Source organism: Bos indicus x Bos taurus, chromosome X (assembly GCF_003369695.1).
Source record: "Bos indicus x Bos taurus breed Angus x Brahman F1 hybrid chromosome X, Bos_hybrid_MaternalHap_v2.0, whole genome shotgun sequence".
Classification (NCBI taxonomy): Eukaryota; Metazoa; Chordata; class Mammalia; order Artiodactyla; family Bovidae; genus Bos; species Bos indicus x Bos taurus.
Genome location: NC_040105.1, coordinates 51,194,906 through 51,215,895, shown reverse-complemented (window position 1 = coordinate 51,215,895; position 20,990 = coordinate 51,194,906). Strand labels below are relative to the sequence as shown.

Sequence of the window (20,990 nt, the reverse complement as noted above, 5' to 3'; positions counted from 1 at the left end):
ACTAAAAGCAACTATATGCCAATAAAATGAACAACTTGGAAGAAATAGACAAATTCTTAGAAAAGTACAACTTTCCAAAACTGAACCAGGAAGAAATAAAAAACCTTAACAGACCGATCACAAGCATAGAAATCGAAACTGTAATCAGTAATCTTCCAGCAAACAAAAACCCAGGACCAACTTCACAGCTGAATTCTACCAAAAATTTAGAGAAGAGCTAACACCTATCCTACTCAAACTCTCCCAGAAAACTGCAGAGGAAGCCAAACTTTCAAACTCATTTTATGAAGCCACCATCACCCTAACACCAAAACGTGACAAAGATGCCACGAAAAAAGAAAACTACAGGCCAATATCACTGGTGAACATAGATGCAAAAATCCTTAACAAAATTCTACCAAACAGAATCCAACAACATATTAAAAAGATTATACATCATGACCAAGTGGGCTTTTTCCCAGGAATGCAAGGATTCTCCAATATCCAGAAATCAATCAATGTAATACACCACATTAACAAATTGAAAGATAAAAAACATACGATTATCTCAATAGATGCAGAGAAAGCCTTTGACAAAATTCAACATCCATTTATGGTAAAAACCCTACAGAAAGCAGGCATAGAAGGAACATACCTCAGCATAATAAAAGCTATATATGACAAACCCACAGCAAACATTATCCTCAGTGGTGAAAAACTGAAAGCATTTCCCCTAAAGTCAGGAACAAGACAAGGGTGCCCACTCTCACCACTACTATTCAACAGTGTTTTGGAAGTTTTTGCCACAATAATCAGAGCAGAAAAAGAAATAAAAGGAATCCAGATCGGAAAAGAAGAAGTAAAACTCTCACTGTTTGCAGATGACATGATCCTCTACATAGAAAAGACCTAAAGACTCCACCAGAAAATCACTAGAGCTAATGAATGAATACAGCAAAGTTGCAGGATATAAAATTAACACACAGAAATCCTTTACATTCCTCTACACTAACAATGAGAAAACAGAAAGAGAAATTAAGGAAACAATTTCATTCACCATTGCAACGAAAAGAATAAAATACCTAGGAATATATTTTTTACCTAAAGAAACAAAAGATCTGTATATAGAAAACTATAAAACACTGATGAAAGAAATCAAAGAGGACACTAATAGAGGGAGAAATATACCATGTTCATGAATTGGAAGAATCAATATAGTGAAAATGAGTATAATACCCAAAGCAATCTATAGATTCAATGCAATCCTTATCAAGCTCCCAATGGTATTTTTCAGGGAATTAGAACAAATAATTTCACAGTTTGTACGGAAATACAAAAAACCTCGAATAGCCAAAGCAATCCTGAGAAAGAATGGAACTGGAGGAATCAACCTGCCTGACTTCAGGCTCTACTACAAAGCCACAGTCATCACGACAGTATGGTACAGGCACAAAGAAAGAAATATAGATCAATGGAACAAAATAGAAAGCCCAGAGATAAATCCACACACCTATGGACACCTTATCTTTGACAAAGGAGGCAAGAATATACAACGGAGAAAAGACAATCTCTTTAACAAGTGGTGCTGGGAAAACTGGTCAACCACTTGTAAAAGAATGAAACTAGAACACTTTCTAACACTATACACAAAAATAAATTCAAAATGGATTAAAGATCTAAATGTAAGACCAGAAACTATAAAACTCCTAGAGGAGAACATAGGCAAAACACTCTGACATAAATCACAGCAGGATCCGCTATGACCCACCTCCCAGAATATCGGGAAAAAAGCAAAAATAAATAAATGGGACCTGATTAAACGTAAAAGCTTTTGCACAATGAAGGAAACTATAAGCAAGGTGAAAAGACAGCCTTCAGAATGGGAGAAAATAATAGCAAATGAAGCAACTGACAAAGAATTAATCTCAAAAATATAGAAGCAGCTCCTGCAGCTCAATTCCAGAAAAATAAACAACCCAATCAAAAAATGGGCCAAAGAACTAAACAGACATTTCTCCAAAAAAGACATACAGATGGCTAACAAACACATGAAAAGATGCTCAACATCACTCATTATCAGAGAAATGCAAATCAAAACCACAAAGAGGTACCATCTCACACTGGTGAGAATGGCTGCTATCCAAAAGTCTACAAACAGTAAAGGCTGGAGAGGGTACGAAGAAAAAGGAACCTTCTTACACTGTTGGTAGGAATGTAAACTAGTACAGCCACTATGAAGAACATTGTGGTGATTCCTTAAAAAACTGGAAATAGAACTGCCATATGACCCAGCAATCCCACTGCTGGGCATACACACTGAGGAAACCAGAATTGAAAGAGACACGTGTACCCCAGTGTTCATCGCAGCACTGTTTTTAATAGCCAGGACATGGAAGCAACCTAGATGTCCATCAGCAGACAAATGGATAAGAAAGCCATGGTACATATACACAATGGAACATCATGCAGCCATTAAAAAGAATACATTTGAATCAGTTCTAATGAGTTGGACGAAACTGGAGCCTATTATCCAGAGTGAAGTAAGCCAGGAAGAAAACCACCAATACAGTATATTAATGCATATATATGGAATTTAGAAATATGGTAATCATAACCCTATATGCGAGACAGCAAAAGAGACACAGATGTATAGAACAGTCTTTTGGACTCTGTGAGAAAAGGCAAGGGTGGGATGATTTGAGAGAACAGCACTGAAACATGTATACTATCATATGTGAAACAGATCGCCAGTCTAGGTTTGATGCATGAGACAGGGTGCTCGGGGCTGGTGCACTGGGATGACCCAGAGGGATGGGATGGAGAGGGAGGTGGGAGGGGGGGTTCAGGATGGGCAACACATGTACACCCATGGCTGATTCATGTCAACGAATGGCAAAACCACCACAATATTATAAAGTAATTAGCCTCAAATTAAAATAAGTAAATTAAAAAAAAAAAACTCAACATTCAGAAAGCTAAGATCATGGCATTTGGTCCCATCACTTCATGGCAAATAGATGGGGAAACAGTGCAAACAGTGGCTGTCTTTATTTTCTTGGGCTCCAAAATCACTGCAGATGGTGACTGCAGCCATGAAATTAAAAGATGCTTGCTCCTTGTAAGAAAAGTTATGACCAACCTAGATAGCATATTAAAAAGCAGAGACATTACTTTGCCAACAAAGTTCCACCTAGTCAAACCTATGGTTTTTACAGTAGTCATATATGGATGGGAGAGTTGAACTCTAAAGAAACCTGAGCGCCAAACAGTTGATGCTTTTGAACTGTAGTGTTGGAGAATACTCTTGAGAGTCCCTTGGACTGCAAGGAGATCCAACCAGTCCATCCTAAAGGAAATCAGTCCTGAATATTCACTGGAAGGACTGATGCTGAAGCTGAAACTCCAATACTTTGGACACCTGATGTGAAGAACTGACTCACTGGAATAAACCCTGATGCTGGGAAAGACTGAAGGCAGGAGGAGAAGGGGATGACAGAGGATGAGACGGTTTGATGGCATCATCAACTCAATGCACATGAATCTGAGTAAACTCCAGGAGTTGGAGATGGACAGGGAGGCCTGGCGTGCTGCAGCCCATGGGGTCACAAAGAGTCAGACACAACTGAGCGACTGAACTGAACTGAATAAATATCTAAAAATTCTTCACAAAGAAATGGATATAGATAATATATCTATACATTTTCCCCAAAGATACTAATATAGAGCATTTTATATTACCCCATTTGAGTATGGGTACATAGCATAAATCTAAAGCTTGTTTCATTACAATTATGTTAAATTTAGCACTATTTAAAAAGAACTAAACCAAAGTTAGGTTTGACTAAGTTGACTTGTGGTTGACTTTACCATGAAATGTGGCAATTTGTGAAGTAAAAAGAATAAAGTTGTACTTACACTAGTTACTTTACGGTATATTTGAGCTGCATTCTGGCATTCAGAATAAGGGTACTCCGAAGTAGCCATTTCCAGCATACACATTCCAAAAGCATAGACATCCACAGATTCATCATAGTGCTCTTCATACATCTCTGGGGCCATAAACTCGGGAGTACCTACAAAATACCACAACCACGTATTTTTAAGAAAGAAAAATGTAGAGAATTCCCTGTCAGTCCAGTTGTTAGGACTCTGTGCTCTCACTGCCTAGGGCCCAGGTTCAATCTCTGGTCAGGGAACTAAGATCCCCCAAGTCATGTACTGTAGACAAAAAAAATCTATGCCAAGATCACATTCCCTTTGCCATAAGGATTACTTGAGAGAATTTCTGTTCCCTAAAAGCAAAAATACATACATACATATATATATATATATATATATATATATATGAAAATATAAATATATATACATACATACATACACACACACACACACATATAAAATGTCCTTAATTTCCTTAATTTTCCATACTGATAAAGGACAGTTTGCAATGCTCATAGGTAATGATTACAAAAATCTGTTTTTCTTTCTATCTTTCATTTTAGTTATGTAAAACTTTTGAAGTAGTAAATCCTCTTTATAAGTCCTCAGAATTTTTCAATATTATTAAATACATCACAAAAGAAATACACTGGGATGTCTCTGAAATCAGTCAATATAGAATAGATATTTCAAAGTAAACTCACATTCTAGGCCAGGGGCCAGTAAACTTCTCTATAAAGGGTCAAACAGTAAATATTTCAGGCTTTGCAGTCCATATGGGCTCTGTCACAACTAATTAACTCTGACACTGTAGTGCAAAAGCAGCCATACACAATATGTAAATGAGTGGGTATTGCTGTGTTCCAACAAAACTTTTTTTACAAAAATAGGCAGGGAAGTTCGATTTGGCCCACAGGCTGTGGTTTGATGATGTCTGTTCTAGAAATATACAGTTAAAAAAAAAATCTTCCTTTACACAATCAATAAACTATAAAACGTTAATCACCAATGACACTTTTAGCAAATGATGTTCGCATTAAGGTGGCTAGTCCTAGATCACCAATCTTCACAGATCCAGTGGGTCCCGTGATGAAAATATTGTCACACTTCAGATCCCGGTGAATAATAGGAGGAGTCCTGGTGTGCAAGAACTGCAACCCCTTTAAAATCTGCCTGCACCAGCTCCTTAAGACCTTTGGTTTCATTACTTTAAATCGTTTTAAGTACCTACACAAAGAAACAAAAGATCACATGTAAACAAACATACCTAGCTTATTGTATAAGTACATTATGGTAAATCACATAAGCCAGCCAATACAGTATGTATTATGATTGCCATCACTGAGTTATTTTTTATTGTCTAACAAAATATTTTAAAGTATAAAGCCTCAAAGTATACCCCCCCTACAGAAAAAGTACATACCACATATAACAGTCACAAATAAGTGGCTGTACCATCAGATGAAATGCTCTAGTCAGAAACAAAACAATAGACTATAATTATATAGCATTGCTCACTAGATATTTGAACCTGCCACATCCCCAATCTTTCATCCTCTACAAAATGACATTATCTCTATAATGATTTCTAATTCTTAAGTTCCATGATATGCCACAAACATTAATTTTTCAACATTGTATTTTCTAACAAACTTCATTAACACCCTAATTTTTTAACCTGCCCTGAAACACAGTCACTAGATTCAGATTCTACCAATTCTTTAACCATGTAATGTTACTTTGCCAAAAACTTTTGTGACTCTTGAAAATTATTTCCAAATAAAACTCCATTGGCACTATCAGGGTCAACTTACGTCTTTAAGGTTCCTGATGTCATAAGTTCCGTAACTAATACAATACATTTCTTTCCTTTTAATACAGACTCCCAGGAATCATAAAATCGAACTATATTGGGATGTTGGAGACCCTTTAACATCTCTGCTTCTTCCTTGAACCTTTGCTGCTCGGCTTTGGTTAATTTCCGGTCCTAAAATGGAAGATCAAGTTCCAAATTAAAGTCTAGAAATTGTCTTGGATATTTATAATACCACTCAAATGAGTATTTTATTTATGCATATATATATATATATATGTATCTATTTTCGCCTGTCAATTTTTTTCTCAGTACCTATAAAATCACTGATATTTGTTAGGTACTTGCTCTGACTCCTCTCATAGAGCAAAATGCAGCAGTTGTTTGTTGTATTTGTTGTTGTTGTATAGTTGCTAAGTCACGTCCAACTCTTTTGTGACCCCATGGACTGCAGCCCACCAAGCTCCTCTGCCCATGGGATTTCCCAGGCAAGAATATTGGAGTGAGTTGTCATTTCCTCTTCCAGGGGATCTTCCTGACCCAGTAATCAAACTCACATCTCCTGCATCACAGGTGGATTCTTTACCACTGAGTCACCAGGGAAGCCCTGTTTGTTGTATACTTTAAACTGATACATTGTTATATGTCAATTATATTGCAACAAAATTGGAATAATAAAACTTCCTTTGCTGGAAAAGAAAAATAGTATCTCAAAATGAGAAAAAGTAATAATCAAAACCAGTCCAGTCTGATTTCAAATTGGGAAAAGAGTATGTCAAGGCTGTATATTGTCACCCTGCTTATTTAACTTATATGCAGAGTACATCATGAGAAACGCTGGGCTGGATGAAGCACAAGATGGAATCAAGATTGCTGGGAGAAATATCAATAACCTCAGATATGCAGATGATACCACTCTAGTGGCAAAAAAAAAAGAGAGAGAGAGAGAGAAAGAAACTAAAGAAACTCTTGATGAAGGTGAAAGAGCAGAGTGAAAAAGCTGGCTTGAAATTCAACATTCAAAAACTAAGATCATGGCATCCAGTCCCATCATTTCATGGCAAATAGATAGGGAAACAATGGAAACAGTGACAGACTTAATTTTCTTGGTCTCCAAAATCACTGTGGACAGTGACTGCAGCCATGAAATTAAGACGCTTGCTCCTTGGAAGGAAAGCTAAGACAAACCTAGACAGTGTATTAAAAAGCAGAGATATCACTTTGCCAGAAAAGGTCTGTATAGTCAAAGCTATGGTGTTTCCAGTAGTTATGTACAGATTTGAGAGTTGGACCATAAAGAAGGCCAAGTGCCGAAGAATTGATGATTCTGAATTGTAGTGCTGGAGAAGACTCTTGAGAGTCCCTTGGACAGCAAGGAGATCAAACTAGTCAATTCTAAAGGAAATCAACCCCAAATACTCATTGAAGGACTGATACTGAAGTTGAAGCTCCAATACTTTGGCCATCTGATGCGAAGAGAAGACTCGTTGGCAAAGATCCTGATGCTGGGAAAGACTGAGGGCAGGAGGAAAAGAAGGCATCAGAGCATGAGATGTTTGGATGGCATCACTGACTCAATGGACATGAGTTTGAGCAAACTCCTGGAGACAGTGAAGGACAGGGAAGCCTGGCATGCTGCAGTCCATGGGATCACAAAGAGTCGGACATGACTTAGCAACTGAACAACAATAACAATCAAAACAGATAATAAAAAACTTTCCCCTAAGAAATCTTTGAATTTCCACATCTAAGGATCTATAATGTCAGGGAAGGAATAACAGAATGTTAGACACCTAGACATTGGCAACATATTTCCAGACAGAAGTATAATGTTACCAACCAGTAAAAGACATTCAAACAGGCATTGGACCTGTAATCTGCCACATTAAATACTAGAAGGCAAACGAGAAATATTTATAGAATTCTGAGGGATGACTGTGACTCTCAAATTCTGAACCCAGACAAGCTATCAATCAAGTTTACAAGGGAAAAATACACACATTTCTATGAAAACAAAGACACAGGAAGTATACCACATCATTTACCAATCCTGAAAATAGTACTCAAAGAATTAAATGTGGCCAAATAATATCATTAGAAAAAGAGGGTGCAGCATGTCATGAATAGTAAGAAACTTTCAATAATGCTTTTTAAAAAAGAAGCTTAAGTAACTGTGGCTAATATGGTTGGCGATGTTCTCTAAACAGTAATTAAAACTGAAGATATATACAGCTGACCTTTGAACAACACAAATTTGAACTGCATGGATCCACTTACACCTGGATTTTTTTCAATAAATATTACAGCGCTATATGATACATTGTTCATTGAATCCTTGGATGTGGAACTGCAAATATGGAGAGTCAACTAAAAAGTTATCATGAATTTTCAACTGCTTAGGGCTGGCACCCCTCACCCACACATTGTTCAAAGGCCAACTGTAATGCAAAATGATAAATCTGGAATTACTTCATTAAAATCTAATACAGAAGGAAGAATAAAAACAATTTCTATCTTCGGCAAGGGAGAGGAGAGAAAGGATTGATAGAACTATTTTAAGTTTTGATGTCAATAGATAATTAAATTATGTTAGTTAAAAATTTAGGTATGATTTCCATTTCAAGATGGTTGACAACATATTAATTCCCATCCCTTCCTACACCCCACCAAAATGACAAAAGAAATATATAAATAAATCTACAGTAGTATTTTAAATGTGAGATGGGTTCAAACTAAAGATTTTTTAAAGATAAAAAATATATACCCTGATAGAATGCAGTTATATGAAACTCATGAGAGTATAAGAAATGGCAATTTGATAAAAGACTTCTGTTAAAAAAGGTTTTTTAAAGACTTCATAGTAACCCTAGGTAAGCAGCACAGCCACAGCTCTGACAATTTCATTTTTGGTTACTTTATTCATATTATTCCTTGATATGAAAATATGTAAAAGGAGAGTCGGTTGCAGCATGGTTTGTAATTGTGAAAAATTAGAAATAATCACACAAAGAAGGCAATGGCACCCCACTCCAGTACTCTTGCCTGGAAAATCCCATGGATGGAGGAGCCTGGTGGGCTGCAGTCCATGGGGTTGCTAAGAGTCGGACACAACTGAGCAACTTCACTTTCACTTTTCACTTTCATGTATTGGAGAAGGAAATGGCAACCTACTCCAGTGTTCTTGCCTGGAGAATCCCAGGGACAGGGGAGCCTGGTGGGCTGCTGTCTATGGGGTTGCACAGAGACGGACACGACTGAAGTGACTTAGCAGCAGCAGCAGAAATAATCACAATGTCAATAACAAAGTCTATTATATGCCAAGCACTGTCCTAAATATTTTTGTATATTAATTAACACTTTTAGTCCCTACAATAACCCTTTGTGATAGTCACTAATACTGTCATTACCATTTTGCAAATAAAGAAACAGGTTAAGAAGGTTAAGTAATTTGTCCAGGATCAAATGGGTTATATAGAATGCTAAACTTGGCTATAAACAAATTTAACAGTTAAACGAATAAGCTAGGTCTATGTGTAGTAATGTGGATAGATCTCTCAAGGCCTACTATTGAGTGAAAAAAAATCTGAAAGAAATTTATGACACCTTGTACATAAAAGAAGGGGTTTTCTTGGTGGCTCAGTGGTAAAAAACCCACCTGGCACTAAAACTAGTTTTATGTTTTACTTTTTAGGTCTATGAAGTTGAAGTGAAGTGGCTCAGTTATGTCCGACTCTGTGATCCCACTGACTGTAGCCTACCAGGTTCCTCCATCCATGGAATTTTCTGGGCAAGAGTACTGGAGTGGGTTGCCATTTCCTTCTCCAGGGGACCTTCCTGACCCAGGGATCAAATCCAGGTCTCCTGAATTGCAGGCAGACGCTTTACCTCTGAGCCATGAGGGAAGCCCCTTTTAGGTCTATAATTTATTTAGGGCTATAATTTGAGTTAAAATTTTGTGATGTGTGAGAGTTAGGTCAAGGTTCGTTTTTTTGAATATGTATGTCTAGCACTTTTTGTTGAAAAAAACATCCTTTCTATGCTGAATCACCACTGCACCATTTTTCTTTCTAAAATCACCTGACCACATCTGTTTGGGTCTATTTCTGAACTCTATTCTGTTCCACTGATCTATCTGTGTACCTACCTTTTCACCAATATCATACATGTATTATTACTACACCTTTAGAGTAAGCTTGGAAATCAGTTAACATGAATTATTCAAACTTGTTCTTTATCAGAATTGTTTTAGCTATTTTATTATCCTTGCCTTTGTATATTAGTGGGTTTTTTTTTACTATTATTATTATTTATTTTTATTTTTGGCTGTACTGGGTCTTTATTGCTGTGTGCAGACTTTCTCTAGTTGTGGCATATGGGGGCTACTACTCTCTAGTTGTGGTGTGCAGGTTTCTCATTGTGATGACTTCTCTTCTTGCAGAGCGTGGGCTCTAGCACGCAAGTGCTTCAGTAGTTGCAGCGTGCAGGCTCAGTAGTTGTGGCACACAGGCTTAGTTGCCCCAAGTACATGGGATCTTCCCAGACCAGGGATCAAACCCATGTCCCCTGCATTGGCAGGTGGATCCTTAACCACTGGACCACCAGGGAAGTCCCCCATATTAGTTTTAGAGTCAGTCTGTCAACATGTAAAAAAAATTCCTGCTGGGATTTTACTAAAATTGTTTTGAATTTCTAGGTCATATGGAGAGAATGAACATCTTAAGAACAGTGAATCTTCCAACCAACACATTTATTTAGATCTTTGATTTCTTTTAACAGTGTTTTTTAGTTTTCAGCATACAGATTCTACACATACTTTGTTATTTATACCTATGTATTTCATTTTGGGTGCTACTGTAAATAGTACTTTTTTAAAACTGCAATTTCCAATTATTTATTGCTACTGTAGAGAGATATAACTTTTTTTTTATATTAACCTTGTATCTGGCAAACTTGTTAAAATCACTTATTAGTTTCAAGTACTTTTTGTAGATTCATTGAGATTTTTCATGTAGATAATCATGACATCTGCAGGTAAAGACAGTTTTATTTCTTCCTTTTTTCTGTATTCCTTCTATTTCTTTTTCATCCCCTATTTCACTAGCTAGCACTTCCAGAACAATGATGTTGAGAGCATCATATCAGAAGTGTTGAGAGAAGACATCCTTCCCTTGTTAGAGGAAAAGCATTCAGTCTTTTCACCATTAAGTATGATGCCAGCTGTTTTAAGCCATTCTAATAGTTGCATTTTTTAAATAGATGTCTTTTATCAGGTTCAGGTTTCCTTTTACAGCAAGTTTGCTGAGTTCATCATGAATGGATATTGAATTTCTTCAAATGCTTGTCCTGCAACTATTGAAATAACCATGTTGATTCCTCTACAGGCTATTAATATGTCAAATTACATTGAGTTTCAAATGTGGAACAATCCTTGCATCCCTTGGAAAACTCCACACTAGTCATCATGTATTACTCTTTTAATATATTACTGGATTCTATTAGCTAATGTTATGTTGAACATTTTTTTCACCTATGTTCATGAGGGATACTGCTCTATAGTTTTCTAGTAATGTCTTTAACTGTTTGGGGTATTAAGTGGGTAGGCGCTGGCTTGACTCCTGGCTCTGCTCTCTTGAGCAATCATTCCTCTGAAAGTTAGTATACAAATGAAGGTTTGGGCCTCCACTTTGTCATCCTATACCTTCTAACTTCATCTCCATGAGTCTTCTAGAGAGCAGATATTAAAGACTGAGAATTTTCAGGTATTATATTCTACCATCAGAAAGAAGAGATAACGTTATCTCTTCCCCAATGTTTATGCTGTTTATTTTCTTATCTTATTGATTCTGTTGAAACATCCACAACACCAAAAAATAATTGTGATAACAGTCACGACTGTCTTTTATTGTACTTTAATTAAAAAACAGCCTTATCTCATAACTTGACTGTTTACAGTATTTTTTTTATTTCCACAAATAGTTTAACATGTTGAAGTAATTTCCTTATATTCCTATGTTACTTTTATTTTTTAATTAGGAGTGGCTGTTGAATTTTACCAAATATTTTCTCAACACCTACTGATATGATCATAAGGTTTATTGACAGGTTCCTGACAAAGAACTATTCTTCAAATCTTAAAGCCTAGCACACTATTCTTTTGACCCACTGGTGAATTCTATTTGCTAATATTTTCCTATGGATTTTAATATCTGCATTCATATATGAGACTGAGGTATAGTTTTCCTTTTTGTACAAAACTAGCATTTAGTTTTAAGATTATACAGCTTCATGAAATTAACTGGGATTAAACAGTTTAACATTGGAACAGCTTGTCAATTAAAGGTTGTTTAGAAATCAAGCTCTGAATCTACTTTCTCCTGATGTGTTTTTTCTCTTTTTAAATTATAAAAATATTCAGGCATAAACAAAAAGGTGTAACAACCAGCTTTGTTTAATTTTTAACATTTTGCCAAATTTGCTTCCATTTTAACAAGACATTACAGAATTAAAGACCTCTACATATTACTCCTTGATTCAATACCTTTCCTTTCCCTCCCAGAAGTAACCACTGCTTGAGTTAGGTTTTTAATCCATGAAAGTTTTTAGAAGTTTTAATTATATCCTTGTATCCATAAGCAATATAGTTTTACATATGTTAAAACATATAGGTGGGTTATCACATGCTGTGTGTCCTTCTGCAAATTACTTTGCTCAATGTTTTTATATTTATGTACTGTGATATGTATAATTTGAGCTTATTCATTTTAACTATTATACAGGATCTCATTAGACAGTACTACCACACTGATAAATAAAGTTATCCATTCAACCCATTGATGGGCATTTGGATTGATCAAAGTTTACTTTATTATAAACAATTTTGCATTGCATATTCTTGGGATGGCTCCTTGCCCTGGTATTGTGACAGTCACTTAGTTGTGTCCGACTCTTTGTGACCCCATGGACTATACAGTCCATGAAATTCTCCAGGCCTGAATACTGGAGTGTGTAGCCTTTCCCTTCTCCAGGGGATCTTCCCAACCCAGGAACTGAACCAGGGCCTCCTGCATTGCAGGTGGATTCTTTACCAGCTGAGCTACCAGGTATTAAGTGAGGGGCGGGGGGAAGAGCTTAAATCCCCTCTCTAAATCATCTTAATACCTAGCCTACTTTTCTTCTTTTTCTCCTAATTTTGATTAGGAGTAATCTATTAAGATTTAAAATTAAATCTGTTATCAATTAAATCTGTGTTATCATTGTGAAAAATAGAATCTAGACAGTAGGTATTATGAATGTTCTAAGATTTTTAACTTTGTTCTAGATTTGAAATGTTTCATAAGAAAATGCTAGAAAAATTTATTGTCAAATGTACACGTAACATTCTCTTATCATTCTTTTACTCTTCCATAGCTGGCTATGTTGCATTTCTCATTTCTTCGCTCATATATTTTTACCCTCATATTTTCCTTCATCAGGTTCATTAATCCCTTTTCAGAGAGTAAAAAAATTTAGAATTTATCATATTTTATATGTATAATTTTTATTAATTTCAATTATCTTATATTAACTCCCTCTTTCTCTTTTTTGCTTTCTTTCAGTGTTACTTCTCTAATGGCTTAAGATAGGTACTAAATTCCTTCTAGTTATTGTTCATTAATAATGAAGGCATTGTAGTGATAAATTTTCTTCTGGGTGTAGCTTTTGCAATGACTCACAAATTTTGTTGCAAATACCTTCGTTTTCATTGCTTTCTAGGTAGTTCATACTTTCAGTTTTATTTCCTCCTTGACCTAAATTTTATATAGGACTGTGATTTCTGATCTCCAGTTAGTTAAGAATCTTCTTGTTACTTGTTTCATTATTTATTTCTAATTTTGAGTGATGCAGAATATAAAATCTCTTTTCTTTTAACATACGGTTTTCTCTGAGCCATATATTTAACCAATTTTTTAGTAGCTTGTAGACTATAAAAATGTGTATTTCCTATTTGGAGGATATTTAAGGTCAAATGGAGTTTATGGATTATATTATTCAGTTCCTATTTATTCACTTTTGTCTGCTTGATCTGCCCTGTTCTGAAAGAAGTGTATGAAATTTCCTACTACAGTTATTCATTTATCCATTTTCCTTTCATCTATTTGATGTTCTGAATTTAAAATATTAACCAGAATATTTTTGGTGCCTACAAGTCTTTATCAATGGTATTTATCTTCTTAAACTATGAAGCAAATAACTTCATAATAAACAGGTATTTCTGTTTAATGCTTTAATTTTACTTTCTTTCTTCTGAGATAGATATTAATATTGGTTGGTACTCCTCCTGCTTTCTCTTTGCTGGTTTATAGCTTCACCTTAACTTTGCTTTATCATTGTTTTAAGTATTTTTTCTAGTAAACAATACACGTGGGTTTTGTCTTTTAATCCCATCTGAAAATGTGAGTTTTTTAACAAACAAGTATAATATGTCCACATTTGATACAGTAAAAGGTATATTTCATTTTACTCCTTCCATTTTATTCTAAGTTATTTATCTTAATTTGCTGCTTCCTTTTATTCCTGTTAACTTAAAAGTATTTTATATTGTTTCTCCTTTTTACTAGTGGTTAGCTTCCTTTTCCTGACATTCAAAATCAAACACTAATAAACTAATTCAGCAAAGTAGCACGATACAAAATCAACACTCAAAAATAAACTGTGAAGGCAATGGCACCCCACTCCAGTACTCTTGCCTGGAAAATCCCATGGATGGAGGAGCCTGGTAGGTAGCAGTCCATGGGGTCGCTAAGAGTTGGACATGACTGAGCGACTTCACTTTCACTTTTCACTTTCACGCATTGGAAAAGGAAATGGCAACCCACCCCAGTGTTCTTGACTGGAGAATCCCAGGGACGGGGGAGCCTGGTGGGCTGCCATCTATGGGGTCACACAGAGTCGGACACGAATGAAGCGACTTAGCAGCAGCAGCAGCAGAATTTAAAAGGATATCTTGCATAAATAAAGTTAGGAACCCCAAGGGGGATAGTATTCATGTAATGATAAATTATAAATAAATTTACCCTAATGAAAAAGGAAAAAAAGTTGTTTCTATACACTAAAATAAATAATTCTAAAAGAAAATTAAGAAAACAATTCCATTCATCACATCAAAAAGAATAAAATATGTAGGAAGAAACTTATCTAAGGAGGCAAAAAGACTTCTATCACTTAAAACTACAAAACACTGTTAAAATTACAGAAGGCACAAACAAATAGAAATACATCCCATATTTATAGATTGAAAATCCTAATACTGTTAAATGTCAATACCAAAAGAGATCTGCAAATTCAATGTAATCCGTCAAAATCCCATATTTTTGCATAAATTTTAAAAAATGCTAAAATCCATATGGAATCTCAAAAGTGAAAGTGAAACCGCTCAGTCGTGTCCGACTCTTTGAGACCTCATGGTCTGTAGCTTACCAGGCTCCTCCCTCCATGGGATTCTCCAGGCAAGAGTACTGGAGTGGGTTGCCATTTCCTTCTCCAGGGGATCTTCCTGACTCAGGGATCAAACCCGGGTCTCGCACATTCCAGGCAGATGCTTTAACCTCTGAGCCACCAGGGAAGCCCCTCAAATACACAAAAAGATCTTGAAAAAAGGAACAAAGTTGGACTTCTGGACTTCAAAACTTACTACAAAGCTACAATAATCAAAATACTGTGATACTGGTACAAAGACAGACATAAAGATCAGTGGAACAGACTACAGAGCTAGAAATAATCCCTTGTATAGTCAAATAGACAATTTTCGACAAGGGTATCAAGATTATTCAATGAAGAAAGGATTGTCCCTTTACAAAAAGTTGGGGAAATTGAGTATCCATGTGCAAAATAATGAAGAACTTATAAAAACATAGTAGCACAGTGGTTAACCTTACTTTACACCACATACAAAAATGAACTCAAAATGCATCAAAAACATAAGAGCTAAAACTTTCAGAAGAAAACATAGGGGGGAAATCTTCATGACACTGGGTTTCACAATGAATTTCTAAGGCAAAAGCACGTAGGCAACAACAGGGAAAAAAATAGATAAACTGAACTTAAAAACTTTTGTGTATCAAACGCACTATTAAGAGTATAAAAAGGCAATCCATAGAATGGGAGAAAATATTTGCAACTCACATATCTGGCAAAGGATTAATACTCAGAATATATAAAGAACTCTATCTCTCAACAACAATAACTCAATTCAAAAATTGGCAAAGGACTTGAATAGGTATTTTTCCAAAACAGAAATACAAATGGTAAATAAGCACAAAAAAGAGGCTCAACATCTCTAGTCACTGGAAAAATGCAGATCAAATCCATAATGAGATGCCACTTCACACACATAGGATGGCTATTTAAAAAGCACACACGCAATATTGGCAAAGATGTGGAGTAAATAGAACCCTTATGCATTGCTGGTGGAAACGTAAAATGAACACTATGGAAAACAATATGGCAATTCCTAAAAAAGTGAACACAGAATTGTCATAGGATACAGCAATTCCACCTTCTAGGTATATACCAAAAAGAACTGAAAACAGAGACTTGAGCAGATACTTGTACAGTAATATTCATAGCAATGTTATTCACAATAGCCAAAAGGTGGACACAATACAAATGCCCATCAATGGATGAATGGACAAAACAAGTGTGGTATATACATACAAGTTCTTAAAAAGGAATAAAATTCTTAAACATGCTACAACGTGGACAAATCTTAAAAACATTACACTAAGTGATGTAACTCAGACACAAAAGAACAAATATTGTATGATTCCACTTAAATGAGATACCTAGAATAGACAAATTATTAATAGAGACAGAAAGTAAAATAGTAGTTACCAGGGGCTGGGAAGAGTGGGGAATGGGAAGTTATTGTTTAGTGGGTTTCAGTTTGGGATGATGAAAAAGTTCTGGAGATGGGTGGTAGTGAGGGTGAATGTACTTAATGCCACTGAATTGTACACTTAAAATAATTAAAATGGTAAATTTTATGTTATTTACATTTTGTCACAATAAAAATTTATTTTAAAAAAGAGTTAAGGAACTCATATAGTATTTGTCTTTCTCTGACTTATCTCACCTAGCATAATATCTCACCTAGCATAATGTCTTCAAGGTCTTTCCATGTTGTCACAAATGGCAGGATTTCCTTCTTTCTTGAGGCTGAATAATATTCCACTGTATACATATATACATCACATCTACTTCACCCAATCTTCTGTTGACAGACACTTTGACAGACACTTAGGTTGTTTCCATATCTTGGCTACTGTAAATGCTGCAATGAACATGGGTATGCAGATATCCCTTCAAATTACAAATACCATATGACACCATTTATATGTGGTATCTAAAATCTGAACTTGTAAAAACAGAGAGTAGAATAGTGGTTACCAGGTACTAAGGGTAGGGGAATGTAATTTCAGGGTACAAACTTAACAGAGAAGGAAGTTCTGGAGATCTAACCAGCAGTGATTATAGTCAACAATATTGTATGTTTGGGACTCCCCTGGTGGTCCAGGGATTAAGAATTCACCTTTCATGCAAGGGACAGAGACAATCCCTATAGGGTCAGGGAACTAAGATCCCACTTGCCGGGGCAACTAAGCCCACTCGACACAACTAGAGAAGCCTGCAAACTGCAACGAACAGCCTGTATGCCACAGCTAAGACTCAACAGACCCCAAAAATAAATAAATTAAAAAACAATACTGTATGGTAAACTTCAAAGTTGCTAATAGACTAAATCTCGGCTGTTTTCAACACAAAAAAGAAATAACTATGTAACATGCATGATAAAGGTATTAACTAATGTTACTATAGTAATCATATTGCAGTATATAAATGTATCAAACCAACAGTGGGTTGTTATACCTTAAATTTACACAGCATATCTCAATTTTTTTAAGCCTAAAAAAAAAGAGTTAAGGAACTCAAAGAACAAAAGCAAGGAATAACAAATTTAGAAGACAGCTGAAAACAAGTAAAGTGTTTATGCTTTTCTATCTAATCTAAAATGACTAATAAATTCTAAACGTCCCTGAAATTGGCTAGGAGTCATCCTCTCATGACAGATCAGTAGATATGCTCTGAAGAATAACGAATAGATTTTGATGCTTTCTGATTAAATTAGCAGAATACAAGTCTTTCATCTACCAAATCAAATTACTGTACCTTTTGATCCTAGTCAGCATTAAAAGTAAACAACTTTACAAAATTACAACTGCTGTCCCAGAAATATTGCTGGAAGTCCACTAAAAAAGGTATGGCCAAGACCTTCAAAGGTCCACTTCTAATTCAGTGAGAGGAAAATAAACCTGTCAAACTAGCACCAAAATCCAGAGGAAAGTTTTCAGCTACTATAGTAATCTTAAAACACAGACAGATTGATACATGTAGACACACACACACATACTCTATTGTATTGATGATAACCACTTTTATAAGTTAATTGTAATATATCGCCAATGAGTAGAGTTCATACTAAGAAATGAATAAGGATCTAGAAGGCAAACTGCGATAGCTAATGGAGATGACACAGTCAGAAACCAGAAAAATTATAGTCTATAAAAATGATCCCTAAATCTACTGTCTCTAAGCAGTAAGGTCACAAAAAGTATCAAATATCAATTTTCAGTGTTATAAATATTAGTTTATATGGCTGATAAATATAATAGAGGTCAAATACAAATTTACCAAATAGATTTCAACTATTCCATACTTCTTTCAAAAGAAATACTGTCCTGTTATGAATGTTAACTAAACACATTATTATAATATATGGAATGCTAAAAATGTACACAAAATCTTTCCTGAGACAAGGCACAATATCAACACGATTAACCTGCATATGTATTTATTCAAGATAAGAAGCATTTAGTTTCCAAAAGGTAAACTATGGCCTTATCAGCTATGTCTATTAATGCAAACACCAACAATGAACTACAGAACCAGGTCAGAGGCTATATGAATCTGTTTCTGCAAACATGAAAGAAGGAAGAAGAAATCATTAACATTGTTACAAAAGCTGTATTATAACTTGTTCAATTAAAGATGAATGCTATGAAGGCTTCAAAATGGTTCTTAAATATCAATGAATATTCTGAATAAATACAAAATCACTAAGTATTTTATCACTAACATTTACTGAATACTCAAATAGGTACCTCATGCTTTATAAGCATTATCTCTAATTCTCAACATTTTATTTCTCAAGTTGAACAGTAGGTACACAATTTCCACCATATTATTCTTTATTCAGATATCAGAAACATCTATTATACTTTTCTTTTTAAAAAAAAAAAAGTGAAAAAGTAAAGCTCCAAAATGCTAAACTACTTAGCTTACCCACAGTACCTAGCTAGCACAGATAAACTGGAACTTAGGTCTGCTATATTATGAATTCTAAGCACTTCCTAGTTCAAAGCTCTGTCCCTCAGAAACAATATTCACAGTAATGACTACAGACACCTCATTCACAAACCACTTTCCATGAAGAGATATGTGTAGCACCTTAGAACTAAAACTAAATGAAACAAACACACACTAGGGTAATTATAATTTGTAGATGGTAACATCCGAGTACTAATCAAGAAATCAGAATATAAACAAAGAAATCAGCATATAATAATCACAGTTTGGCCATAAGAGCATATTAAAGCTTTTAGACAGCAATGGTATGTATCAATACCTAAACGAAAGTGCTCATCAATGGTGGTCAAAATAAGATATAGAAAGAGAGATGAAACACAGACATAGCCAGGTTCACTTGTCTTCCAGTACCACTGAACACAGAGGATTCTTCATCCAGTTAGGACCTGAACATCCAGTTCATTTGGTCAGTATACTGCCTTAGCAGACACACAGGAACATCTAGTTCCTTTGTTCTGACTCTATACTAGCTTCTGATTATAATTTACCTTCCCATGTATCTAACCTGCAGACCATTAGAGCATATGGCCTAACAACTATATCAGGTTAAATGAATTCATTAATTTGTTCTAAACTAATAAATTTCTGTCCTAGATCTAAGCATTTGAGTTAGCACTAGTCAGTCTCCTCAACATGTCTAACCACCTCTGGACACTGACGAAAGGTGAAGTCCAGATATTGAACCAGGGCAACCCAACCATGAAACTGTTCCTCAGAATCCCCAAGCCAGAGAATGTCCTTAAATGAAACCATTAACTAGTACCCCTTGAGCTTGAGCAGTTAGTTTAATGTTAAGAACATTATTTTACAGGAATGATGATTTCTCAGTAGAGTCTCTGATGCAGGTCTTGATGTCAAAAATTAAGTTCTAACTCATTAGGGAGAGGGAATCTTAAAATGCCCATTTAAGAAATAATTTCTTGTAAAATGGCTGAAAACATGAAAGAGTGAACTGTTCAAATAACTAACGAGGAGGAAATTCTTAAATCATCTATGTAAGTGTTATATGCAGGTACTTATATACCTAATACAATGGCATCCCACTCCAGTATCTTGCCTGGAAAATCCCATGGACAGAGGAGCCTGGAAGGCTGCAGTCCACGGGGTCGTTGAGGGTTGGACAAGACTGAGCGACTTCACTTTCACTTTTCATTTTCATGCATTGGAGAAGGAAATGGCAACCCACTCCAGTGTTCTTGCCTGGAGAATCCCAGGGACGGGGAAGCCTGCCATCTATGGGGTCACACAGAGTTGGACACGACTGAAGTGACTCAGCAATAGCAATAGCAATATACCTAATACTAGGACCCTGATGCTGGGAAAGATTAAAGGTAGGAGAAGGGGACGACAAAGGATGAGATGGTTGGATGGCATCACTGACTCAGTGGACATGAATTTGAGCAAGCTCCAGAAGCTGCTGATAGACAGGGAAGCCTGGTGTGCTGTAGTCCATGGGATCACAGAGTCGGACAGGACTGAGCGACTGAACTGACAAGTGTTATATATATACAATTGATAGAATATAAATCCCTGCTCTATCCCTTTGGGCAAGTTCCTTAATGTATCTAAACCTCACTTCTACCACCTGAAAAGTAATCATTCCTACCTCTTTTAACTATTGCAAGATTAAATAAATATTCAAATTAAGTACCTGCATAAGTGCTCAATTAATGTATTAATTTTGATAAATGCAAAAGTGTACAATACCATTATTAGTAACTTAAGATAAGTTCCTCAAACCACAAATTACCTGTTGGCTTTTCAGAACCCAACTGTTATATTTAGGAAGAGTCCACAT

General features: G+C 35.6%; 1 protein-coding gene and 1 non-coding gene across 2 annotated transcripts in view; one reads left to right on the top strand and one right to left on the bottom strand.

Moving 5' to 3' along the window:
- The window catches only part of WNK3 (WNK lysine deficient protein kinase 3), a 183,185-nt gene that overhangs the window by 127,417 nt on the left and 34,778 nt on the right, over positions 1-20,990 (bottom strand). Inside the window, 3 exon segments of the mRNA XM_027534682.1 lie at positions 3,895-4,052; positions 4,925-5,145; positions 5,733-5,905. Coding sequence (XP_027390483.1) covers positions 3,895-4,052; positions 4,925-5,145; positions 5,733-5,905 — 552 coding nt within the window.
- Positions 20,002-20,067, top strand: LOC113888279. The gene has a single exon (XR_003509915.1). It is a non-coding gene; the product is annotated as a small nucleolar RNA SNORD52 (small nucleolar RNA).